Genomic DNA, 12,500 nt, shown 5'->3' with positions numbered 1-12,500 from the left:
CACTGGCCACGCGCAGGGTTGCCAACATTTCCTTACCCCAAACCACACGAAGTTGTAAAAATTTGCTTACTAGTCCCGTTTCTACCTTTTAATTATATCAGCTGTCTCTGTATCTTTGCTTTTATTGTATTCTCTGATAATTAAAGCATAGTACTTATCAATAACTTCCACCTGTTACGGTAAATTTAAGAACCCTGCCACTCTTGCCATGTTGGTATGCCTACGTCCAGTTAAAGCGCGCCACCGAGTCGATTTAAACCATGTAAACAAACTTTTAAAATCCCTCCAGCCTCTCGTCACCTGCTCCTAATATATTTCCATACCCTGTGATCATAATACCATCATGTGGAGAGCTGGGAGAGTGGTATAACTGGCAAATTTACTGGTATTTGGCAGAGAACGACCTAAACAAGAGAGAGTCGTGAACAGTGTACTTACCTAAATGTTTTCTGTAGCACGTCGAGTTGTACATGAAACCTCTGTACATCTGCCACTTCCACTTCGTGTCCTGTCCCCCTGAAGTACATCCTGAGTACAGTAATTATCGTCTCTAGCCAGGTACTTTGTAATTTATGGTAGCCGACGCTCACTCACGCACACACACACCGCCATGTTAACTCGCGAATGAGATGGTGTGTTGGCTCCGATTTGTGCTGTGGATTTATTTAGGATATTCTTTAATCAGTGGAATAGTAGCAAATGTTGACATGCATAATAATAAATAATACAGTGTCATATACTCGTAGATATTTCCGTGTCACAGTGATGTTTCATACATATAAGAGTCATGTGCACTCTCAGCTAGAATATTGCTCACCCTTTTGAAATGGATGTGGAGAGGTGCGCTAAAACAACTTGGCAAAATTCAGAACAAAGCTGTTGGAATTATTAACAACCCTGTCATTATAAATAAACTACCTCCCCTGCAAGTAAGAAGGAATGTTGCCTCCCTTGCATTATTTTACAGATATTTTTATGGCAAATGCTCAGACGGAGTTGCGTCCATGGTGCCACCTCTCCATGCCTTCCCTCGTGCTACACGGGCATCTGGTAGCGCTCAGGACTGGACTGTCACACTGCCATATTGCACAACTTCAGCCTATCAGAATTCTTTTATTCCCCGAACCGCAACTTTTGCAACTCGCATCCCCAGAGTTGTGTCCCCTCAAACTTCAACCTACAGCTGTTCAAGTCTAACTGTTACAGATTTTTTATGAATGGAGGACACCTGTAATCTGGTGTATGGATTATTTTTCTATTCATTTGTTTTTCTTCCTCTGTCATGTTATTAAAAAAATATATATATATTAATTCCTGATTACGTAAGTAAGAAATATACATTAATAAGTAAATGAGAGGGAGGGGAAGGAAGGATGGACAGAGGGCAAGATAGTGTTAAATTTTCAGCAAAGAGAAGGGGAATGATTGAAGAATACGAGAGAGAGAGAGAGAGAGAGAGAGAGAGAGAGAGAGAGAGAGAGAGAGAGAGAGAGCAGAAAATATACAAGGACGAGAGTTAAATAGCTCACAGCACTCACAGATCAAACATTTAGCCACTCCACATTCTTCTTTCACTGACCATATCATCATTACAGAAAACGTATTATTTTTGGCTAAACACACAGAGCATCAAAATTCCTAGAGTCATAAGGGGGGTTGCTGCGTTGAGGCTTGGAGGGGTTGGTTGGAGGTGGTGGAGGAGTGGGGGGAGAAATGTGGAAGGGGTGAGGGAAGGGGGAATAGGAGAGGAGGAGAGTTGAGAGAGAGATGGAGAGGGAGGGGGTTAGAAGGGGTGGGAGGTGAAGGAATGAGAGAGGGGGACAAGGGTAGGGGAGGATGTAAGAAGAGGAGGGGTTGAGGGTTGAGGGAGAGAGAGAGGGGGGGTGAAGATAGGAGGGAGAAGGGAACAAGGAGAGAAGGGGTGGAGGAATGAGGAAGAGAGGGAGAGGGAGGGGAGAGGAAACAGGAAGAAGATGGAGGGATGAAGGAGAGAAGGAAGGGGAGGGGGGTGAAGGGAAGGAGAGGGGCAACAAGGACAGGAGGGGTGGAGGGGTGGAGGGATGAGGGCGAGAGGGAGGGAGGAGGAAACAGGGAGGGTTAAGGCAGAGAGGGAGGGGAAGAGATGAAGGTAGGGGGAGGAAAAAGGAAAGAAAAGTTGAGGAAGGGAGTGAGGGATGTGAGGGGGTGAGGGAGAGAGAGACGTGGAGAGGTTGAGGGCTGGAGGGAGGAAACAAGGAGAGGAGGGATGGAGAGATGAGGGAGAGAGGGAGGAAGAGGGGGGTGATGGAAGGGGGAAGGAGGGGTGGTGGGATGAGGGAGGGGTGGGGGTGTGGGGGCGAGGGATGACGTGTGAATGTTAAATGCTTGTAAGGTGACCAAGGAAGGTTTATCTTTGACCTAATTAATGTATTCTGCTAATTCTATCTTTCCCTTTTGAACACCTAATGCACAAATGAATCAAATGAAGTAATTATATCTCGTAATTAACGCTGATGGTGTCATTTGTGGGCTGTAATTAGGTAGCATTTATTTAAAGACCTGGCAACTAAGGTATGGGAAGAGCAGGTGGAGGAAGATGAGTTACCGTCAGAAAATATCATGCCCTTTTTTTTTTTACGAACTTACACTCGGGTTCGCTAAAAATACTGGTAATAATGAAAATAATAATAAAGTACACTAAACTGAGCACGAAATTAGGTGCAAATAGTGACAGAATAAGCGATTATAATATTGTTTCTTACGCTTTTGTTCAATTGAAGTGTGTGGCAACCTCACCAGGAGAGTCGCCCTGGTTTATGGGTTTCTGTTCGCCTTCAGTCTTCTCTGCTCTGTCGTGAGATCCGCGCTGCTCTAACTTGGCCCTGATTTTGGTCCTTTCGCTGCTTATTTCTCGTAGCTCAGTGGCCGAAAAAGACAATACTACGTCTCTACATCCTTCCCATAGCACTTCTTTGTGACTAGCATCATATTTTTAGTGTTAATCTGCTGTTACAACTCAGATTCAAGTGGAGAGAGGACAATTTTAGGCCAAGTTTGAGTGAAGACAGTATAGTTTGTGATGAAATGTCCGTGTTTTTTCTGTTTTGTCACGTCTTCTTTGATAGGTGAGTGTGTTTTTTCTGTGTTTTAGCGTCTCAAGTTTGACAATATGAAGTGTTCGTATTTTTCTGTGTTTTTCCAGTGTTTTTGCGCCTATAGCTTTGAAATATGAAGTGTCGTATGTTTTTTTCTGTGTTCTTGCGTCTCCAGGCTGATAAAGTGGTTGTGTTTGTTTCTGTTTTTGCCTGCCAAGTTTTATTATTGAGTGTGTGTTTTTACTCATCCAGTTTCATGAAGCGTCTGTGTTTTTTTTATGGTATTCCACGTTTTATTGATGAGTCAGTGTTTGTGCGTGTTATTCAGAGGAAGTTTGATAGATGGAGCGTCTGTTTGTTTTTTCTCCTGTTTTTCCGCCAAAGATGAATTTATGAAATATACCCATGAGTGTTTTTTTTCTGTTTTTTCGAGTATGAAACCAAGAACAGGATTACAAAAACGGAATTACAGAAACAGGATTACAAGAGGTGGACCCAGGAAGTGCTGAAATGATATAGGCAAGAGAATAAGGAGGAAGAGGTAGGTGTTACGAACCGACTTATTAGTAAGATGGGTGAAAGAAGAAGTGTGAGGATTTTTCGTACTCTTTTTGGCTCTGAGGGGGGTGTGCTTGATGGCATGGGAGCTACGTGACACCTCTTCCCTACCGATTTATTCTACATATTAGATCTTGACATTTTCTTTTGTTTTTGTTTTTTTAGTTTTTATTAAGATTTTTATTTTAATTAATATACAGGATAACGAAATGTACCTGAGAGAGAGAGAGAGAGAGAGAGAGAGAGAGAGTGTGTGTGTGTGTGTGTGTGTGTGTGTGTGTGTGTGTGAGGAGAAAGAACTTAAAGGGCGGTGCACGCAACTTTAAAGTGGGGTCCATGTGAATTGTGTGTGTGTGTGTGTGTGTGTGTGTGTGTGTGTGTGTGTGTGTGTGTTACAAGGACCACATGGCACAGCGCTCCAGGAGAGGAGGAGGATCTGAGTACACACGTATATGCATAAATATACACACACATACATGCACACGTGTATACATAGACACGTATAGGCAACACTTACACAAGCATACATATACCTGAGCATTTACAAACATACATTCATACACACACACACACACACACACACACACACACACACACACACACACACACACAAGCATACATACACCTGTGCATTTACAAACATACATTCATACACACACACACACACACACACACACACACATTCTATCTCTTTTTTCACATTTTCTCATTTCCTCCCTCTTCTCTCTCCCCCCCTCCTCTTCTCTCTCCTCCCCCCTCTTCTCCCTCTTCCTCCCTCTTCTCTCCTCCTCCTCTGCTTTCTCCACTCCTGCCTTTGGGGTGTTTGCTCTCCCTTGTGTGACGTGATGTGCTGGTTGAGTGAAGGATTCTCTCTCTCTCTCTCTCTCTCTCTCTCTCTCTCTCTCTCTCTCTCTCTCTCTCTCTCTCTCTCTCTCCCCTCCCCATAAATTCACCTGTCTAATAAATCTTACCTTTTCTCACTATATTTTCTCACCCTCTCTCTCCCGCTCTTTTATCCCATCTTCTGTCTATTTAATCACTTACTTTACCCCTCTTTTGTGTGCTTACTGAGTTGTTTGTTTGTTTGTTTTGTACGTGGACATTTTCTCACTTGTTGTTGTTGTGTTGTTGTTGTTGTTGTTGTTGTGTTGTTGTTGTTGTTGTTGTTGTTGTTGTTGTTGTTGTTGTTGCTCATCTTCTTCTTCTTCTTCTTCTTCTTCTTCTTCATTTTCTTTTTCTTCTTCTTCGTCTTCTTCATATTATTGTTGTTGTTGTTGTTCTCCGTCAGTAAGGTTGGAGGAGGCTATGTATTCACCGTCAGTATGTTAGCCTGTTTGTCAACACAATATCTCCAAAAGCTCTCAATGAATTTTAATGAAATTTTGTGGATGGGTGGCCCATGGACCATAAGAGAATTGATTACATTCGGGGGTGGATCAGGATCCGGCATTGGCGGAGGTAGGCTATTCGCTCTGTGAGTACTTTCTAGTTGCTATAGTAGTCGTAGTAGTAGTTGTTCCCTAGGCAGTCTGGCCGAACAGCCCCGAGTCCCCAAGGAAGGCCACGGCCGAGACCAGGCTTTCCCACAGAGCTCTCAAGGAGTGTATGTTGTGTTGTTGGCGTAGGTGATTGTGTGCAATGCAGTCTTCCATGATGTGCTTAATAGTATGGGGTGCTGTGTTGCATCCTGGACAGGCATCAGAGACGGAGGGCTGGATGGTCCCCACTTCTCAGCCTGGCCAGGTGGACCCTGTCCTCACGAGGGAGATAGGATTCAGAAGGGTGGATGTCAGGAGGCCATGCATGCAGCTGTGTGTTGTCTTTAAGTGACTGAATGGAGCGGCGAGTGATCTGAGTGTGGATATGCTTCTGGAAGCTGGTCTGAGGCGGGCGAGGGAGGAGAGATGACAGTATATGTGTATGGTATCGTGTGCTGGGTGTTGTTTTGATGTTCCTTGGTGTGGGTGGATGTGCTGCCATGTAGTGTAGTGGATGTTGTGGATTTGTGGAGGTTGCGGCAAGAATTTGGGTGCCTCTCATGTCAAGGTGATCCTTGTCTTTGAGGACTTTGGTTTCTTGGTGTAGGTGGTCTGTGAGTGTAGTAGCTGTGCAGCCTGTGATTATTTTTAGGGCCTTGTTCTGTATGGTCTGTAGAGTGTTGTAGTGTGTTTTGGTCAGGTTAGAAGCTCAGGCAGGGCTTGCATAATTCATCACTGAACGTATGTATTGTTTGTATACTGTGGTGGTGGTTTCTTTGTTGTGTCCGAATGCTGTACGCGCAAGTGACCTCAAAGCATTGAGTCTTGGTGTTATTTTATTTGTAATGTTTGTGATGTGTTGTTTAAATGACATTGATTTATGTCACACTTAGGATTTCTCACCGTACAGAAATATGGGTCTAGAGAAGTTTGAAACCAAAACCAATTACAAAAACCCGTGTTGCAGCGAGTCATGAATTCTAAAGAAGTTATCCCTAAGGAGTCAGTTTTCTTTGCCTCTAAATTAAAGACAGACTATGGTAGACTAAGGTTTTTACTTTTAGCGATTCATCTACGTTTATCTTGTGTATTTGGTCACCGTTTTTCATTTTTTTTCGCATGCGATGTCGTGTCACGTTACTGTGCTCGTGTTTGAAAGCAGTACGATGCCTGTGTTATCGGAAGTTTTACAAATGTTTGGCGGGAGAGAGAGAGAGAGGTTGGAGAAAGAGCATTTTATTTCTCTTAACTTTTTCGTGCGACACAGAACCCATTTTTTAGGAACACGACTTTGTGGCCTAAAAATAAAAAATAAAGTTTCCCCCATTATCCTCCTTCTTACACTTCCTCTTCTTTATCATCATCATCAGCAGCAGCAGCATTATCTTCATCATCATTATCATCATCATCATCATCATGTTTGGTGGGAGAGAGACAGGTTAAAGCCAGATTTCTTCATTATTTCTAACTTTTTTCGGGTGACACAGAAACCATTTTTAGTTGTGTATCTGCTCATCATTTTTCAATTTTCTTTTTATAATCTATAGTCTGCTTGTTTTCATCTGACAGGTGTAGTCAAATTAGAAGGATGATTTGACTAGTAACCAAGGAGACTCATTCCTACCTAACCCCTTTCAGCTCAGGTGATTGCCAGGTGTAGTCAAACTGGGGGAATGATTGGACTAGTAACCAAGGAGACTCATTCCTAACACTTTTCAGCTCAGGTGACTGTCAGGTGTAGTCAAATTGGAGGAATGACTTGACTAGTAACCATGGAGACTCATTTCTAACCCCTTTCAGCTCAGGTGACTGCCAGGTGTAGTCAAATTGGAGGAATGATTTGACTAGTAACCAAGGAGACTCATTTCTAACCCCTCTCAGCTCAGGTGATCGCCAGGTGTAGTTAAACTGGGGGGGATGATTTGACTAGTAACCAAGGAGACTCATTCCAACCCCATAACTAAGGTCCATGGACTTTCAAGGAACCTCAACTCATTATTCAAGGCGAGAGAGTTGCCCAGTTCCGTCAGATGAAGATAAAACAGACAGACAAACGCCAAAGAGAAACAGAGATGGAGAACACTGACGAGGCAACAAAAAAAACAAAACAAAAAAAAAATCCCCCATCATCATCTTTCCTGCACTTCCTCTTCATCATCACCATCATCATCATCATCATCTTCCTCTTCATCAACATCATCATCATCATCATCCTCTTCATCATCATCATCATCATCATATTATTATTATTATTATTATTATTATTATTATTAATACTACTATCATCATCAACATTTTCGTCATCATCATCTTCTTCCTCTTCCTTTCCTCAATCATCATCATCATCACTGCTTCCTCCTCCTCCTCCTCCTCCTCCTCCTCCTTCTTCTTCATCATCATCTTCCTATTCCTCTTCCTCTTCATCATCATACCTTATTATTATTATTATCATTATTATTATTATTATTATTATTATTATTATTATTACTACTACTACTACTACTACTATTACTATTATTATCATTAGTTCTCTTATCCTAATTCTTTATAGTGCTCCATTTCTCATCCTCGACCTCCACCTCTTCCTCTACTCCGTCGGTCCATGTCCCGCTCCACCTCGGTCCACTCGCACCATCACCTTAATAGCGGTCCCGTCCCTGGCCGTATGGAAGGCTTGGTCCACCTGATCCAGCCTGAATCGATGAGTTACTAGGGCGCGAAGGTCCACTGTCCCGGAAGTTATCATTGCCAGGGCCGCGGGATAGCTGTGGGTCCATCATCATCATCATCATCATCATCATCATCAACAGAATCGTCATCATCGTCACCATCATCATCAACATCATCATCGTCATCATCATCATCATCATCATCATCATCATCATCATCATCGTCATCATCATCATCATCATCATCATCATCATCATCATCATCATCATCATCATCATCATCATCATCATCATCATCATCATCATCATCAACGTCGTCATTATTATGGTTGTTTTCATCATTATCATTATTATTATTATCATCATCAACAGCAATAACTTTAAATCATCATCAGAATAACCGGACGAAGTTTCTCTCTCTCTCTCTCTCTCTCTCTCTCTCTCTCTCTCTCTCTCTCTCTCTCTCCCTCACCAATTAGCATATCTGAAAATCCCCCTCACTTCCATTTCTTTCGCCGTCAGTAAGGTAACCGGAAGTGTGACGTCAGGATTACCTCGCCCTACGGTTACCATCACTCCCCCCTTCGCGCCAGCCTGTGGAAATCATCATCATCACCATCATCATCATCATCATCACCATCAGCAACATCATTATCATCATCATTACCAGCAACATCAGTATCACCACCACCACCACCAGTTTCTAATCCTACTTCGTGCATAAACTCACCAAAATCCCAATCCTGTAAGACGAGTCCGCCCCTGAACACTCAATGACGGAGCTCGGTGGCCTGGGTAAGAGTTGACTGATTCTCCTTGCCGCCTCCTTGTCACTCATGCCCGAGACGTTGAGTGCGTGTTCGGCTCCCAGTTGGCGCGCGAACTTAAGCCTCTCTTCGTTGATATCTTAGAGAGAGACAGACAGACAGAGACAGAGACAGACAGACAGACAGATATACAGTATATGGATGCGAGATCATACGGGATTTCAGTATAGTCAAGTACAGCACCATCTGTGTGAAAATCATTATAAACGCATGATACATACAGGATATACAGGTGATATACAGGTAATACATAGCTACCCACCAGTGATACATATTGGCGAGGCTCCCATTGCCCTGGCGGTGAGGAGGGACACCAAACCAATGGGTCCTGCGCCCAGCACCAGGACAGGTCGGCCCACCCCTACCTCGGCCCTCTGGCAGGAGTACACAGCCACTGCCAAGGGTTCGACAAGGGCGCCTTCCTCGTCACTTACACCCTCATCCAGCCTTGGGTATACAAAAAATAATAATAAAAACGAAGAAAAAAAATATCTTGTATTTTTGGAGGTAGTCAAAATAAATAGGTCAGTAAAAATGGTTAAGTAAATAAATAAACATGAGGAATATGGATGCTGGCTGAGGTGAGATTTGGAAGCCTTTATCATCATTTACACACACACACACACACAAGACCCTCTCGCAGTGTCATCCAGCCAGTCATAGGAAACTAGATAGATAGATTGATAGATAGATAGATAGACATAGATATAGGTAGATGGAAATGATCATAGTTTCCCCCATGGACCTCCCCACCATTCCATCTACCTGCCCACTCACCTAGGAAATAAGCCACCTCCTGTCATGTGCTAAGAGAGGTCATACACCCAACCCACCCCACCCACACACCCCACGCCATCCCACCCCACCCACAATTCCACCCCACCCCACTCCAGCCACAGAACCCCTCCACCTACCCCATCCTACCCCACCCCACCCGCAAATCTCACCCACCCCACCCACAAAACCCACCACTCCACTCCACCCTACCCTCCCACCCACACACCCCACCCAGTCCTTGATTAGTAGCCAAATTTACGTAAACTCACGCTGATGTAAACCCAAGTGGTGTATGTGCTTGCCAGTTTAATATTATTATTTTGTCCTATAAATGATAAGCTGTTACCATGGGAGGATTGCCATATTACTTACCACATAATCTCTTCCTTCGGCAACTATTTACTGCATTTAACATCAAAATAATAGTTTCTAGCGTCTTTTTGAAACTTTACTAGATGTTTGGGGTTGGTTAAGTAAGTAGGAATAAGGAAAATAAACAAACAGTGGTATATATGTGGGGGTAAATATCTATATGGATGTATTAGGCAACTATGCAAGATGTCGAATTCAAATTTACCAAAGAACTTATATACTTTTCCAGATACACAAACGACTGACTTAGAATTCATTTTGCTTTCGTTTTTCGTTCACCATAATATTCAATCTAGTTTGCTTGTAATATATTTTGATACCTGAACGACGGTAGAAGATATATATATGCAATATTACATGCAACACACCCTTAAGAAGGTTTATATATATGTGCAACACTGTGACCTTGGAGGATACAGTGTTGCCAAGTCTGTTGAAACTTCGTAGCACTTGTTCCATAGCGATTTATTTTGCCTGTGCACCCCGGCGGACATCCTTATACATATTCCCTCCTCCCTCCCTCCCTCTCTCTCTCTCTCTCTCTCTGAAGATCCGTAACCCCTCTCAGTTCAGTTGATGACCAAGTGCAGTCAGACTGGAGCGAAGATTTGACTAGTAACCAAGGAGACCCACTACTACCTCAGATTAAGTTCAGAAAATTACGCATCCACGAGAGTATTTCTGTGAGTTGCCTGGTTCCGTCAGATGAGAGAGAGAGAGAGAGGAACTTGGGTTAGGCTAGGTAAATATCCAAGTGAACCACCACAGCGAAAGGGTTAAGGGAAAAATAAATCGGTTAGAAAAAGATTTTGCGATTTCTCCTTTACCAGTTAACATAGAAAGGGCTTTAGTACCTCTTGTTTAGTTTTGTGTGTGTGTGTGTGTGTGTGTGTGTGTGTGTGTGTGTGTGTGTGTGTGTGTGTGGACATTCCTGACACCTGGCAGGCTGGAAAGTGACAGGTGTGATCAATGTGGCCACGATGGGTGAAAAAGCACTATAATTTTTTTTCTGGGTGGTGCTACGTGTCAACAACTGGGTTGGAGGAGGGTTGATGCCCCTCCCCGTAAAACAACCACCTCAAACGACCACCCCTCATGGGATTATGGCGTCTGGCTATTGGTATACAGGTGTTTAAAAAGTTATGCCTTGACCCGCCTCCTCTTCCCCGTCCCCAAGTTTTGCGCACGTGCAGACGGAAACGAGCACGTGCCAACGCCTGACTGTTCCTGGGTCGTCAGGTGTTTCAGATAGCGTCGTCGTATCCAAGTCAACCGCGTCGTCGTATCCATGGCAACCAAACAACGGAGGTGCGTAAGTTGCAGCGTCACCAGCTAGCCAAAATCAACAAAGATGAAGTAGCAGACGGTACATAAGCATCAGATGAAGGGAAGGGAGAGCTTGCAAGGATCACCAAGAGACCTCATGATGTGCAAGAAATGAAGTGTTAAAAGTTATAATGACGTTCCCTAACAGCCTGGTAAACAAGAACCAAACTGAGCTCAAAAGTCGAGTAGGTAAACAGGAGGAATTGATTTCGAAGCAGCAACGATTCTTGGAAGAGCTGGACTGTAGTGAGAGTGAGGCCAGCGTCGTCATCCTGGGCGTGACAACCAAACACGAGACGCTGGATGGTGTAATTGATCAGGAGAGCATCAGCAAAGTTTAGTCCAGCATTGGCGTGGATGTGTGGTTAGTACGCACCGTCGGCTCGGAGGCAACGCACGCCCTATCCTGTTCACGCCGGCAGAATCAACGCACCCGTATCCTGGACAACGCTAATCATGTACACAACTCTGGCGACAACTATAGTAGGATATGCATGAAGAAAAGTGTCAAAGTGTCAGGAGGGAGTGGCATCGGCTGGGGGATGTGGAGGCAACGAAGGCTCACCCGAAGAATGCTGGGTGCGTCATTCGTCTTTTCTCGAGTTCTCATCTATTCCTGGAACCCTCAGTTTTAAAATCCATCCCAGCAAATAAGAAACCACAAAACAATATCGTGGAGTATTAATGAAGTATGCACAACCCAAGAGCCAAATGTACAGCAGTTACAAGTGGATTTTGATGTGATGTGAGATTCACGCAGACGACCCAATACGATTCCCCTGATACGTACTGGGGAGGGACGATGGTCTGTGTTAAGAACTGGTTGTCTCATCTGGTGCATGATACCGACACAGGGAAGGAAGTGTGGCTCCAGCTTAAGTCATATTCAGGGAGTGATGCTTGGCTCTTGTTGCCTTCCACCTTGTCTTGAAATACAGAAGAAGGCTTGCTGGTGCTGTGCCTTTGATTTTCCTGCGACGTATTTGCCATCACGTGCTCATATCGTAGTGCTTTCATGTGTGTGTGTGTGTGTGTGTGTGTGTGTGCAGTAATATTAGCATGTTTAGCGGTATCTGCTACTTAGGTCTGGCAACACTGAAGGACGAGAGTGAACTGGTAGTCGTTGTGGTTGTGAGCATAGTGGTGAAGTGTGGTAGTGAAGAAGTACGGTAAGTCACTGTGGTTGTGGTGGAAAGGACTAGATGTGTGGTGGACAGAATGAATTAGTGTGGTGGTGCAGTGTGGTTGGAAGTGTGGTAATGTGGTGTATGTTTCTCGTCTGACGAATCTAAACTACTCTCACAGCCTCAGTACAAAGGCGTGATAACTTGAAAAGCAGATATATAAATTTGTCAGGCAGGATGGAGTGTTAAAGGTAGGTAGGAAGGTAGGAAGGCAGGTAGATAGGTGGGTAGGAAG

The 12,500-nt window shown here is 43.9% G+C and overlaps 1 protein-coding gene across 1 annotated transcript in view; it reads right to left on the bottom strand.

The window, feature by feature from the left end:
- Nucleotides 1-7,697: 7,697 nt before the first annotated feature.
- LOC145418439 (sorbitol dehydrogenase-like) overlaps nucleotides 7,698-12,500 on the bottom strand; it is a 19,655-nt gene continuing 14,852 nt past the window's right edge. Inside the window, exons 5-8 of the mRNA XM_080286857.1 lie at nucleotides 8,869-9,053; nucleotides 8,510-8,685; nucleotides 8,252-8,373; nucleotides 7,698-7,875 (exon numbers count right to left, since the gene is read on the bottom strand). Coding sequence (XP_080142983.1) covers nucleotides 7,698-7,875; nucleotides 8,252-8,373; nucleotides 8,510-8,685; nucleotides 8,869-9,053 — 661 coding nt within the window. The remainder of the gene's footprint in view (nucleotides 7,876-8,251; nucleotides 8,374-8,509; nucleotides 8,686-8,868; nucleotides 9,054-12,500) is intronic.

Source organism: Coenobita brevimanus, chromosome 114, assembly GCF_032717465.1.
Source record: "Coenobita brevimanus isolate Jiangsu-jjx chromosome 114, ASM3271746v2, whole genome shotgun sequence".
Lineage (NCBI taxonomy): Eukaryota > Metazoa > Arthropoda > Malacostraca > Decapoda > Coenobitidae > Coenobita > Coenobita brevimanus.
This window is presented reverse-complemented; position numbering and strand designations above follow the sequence as displayed.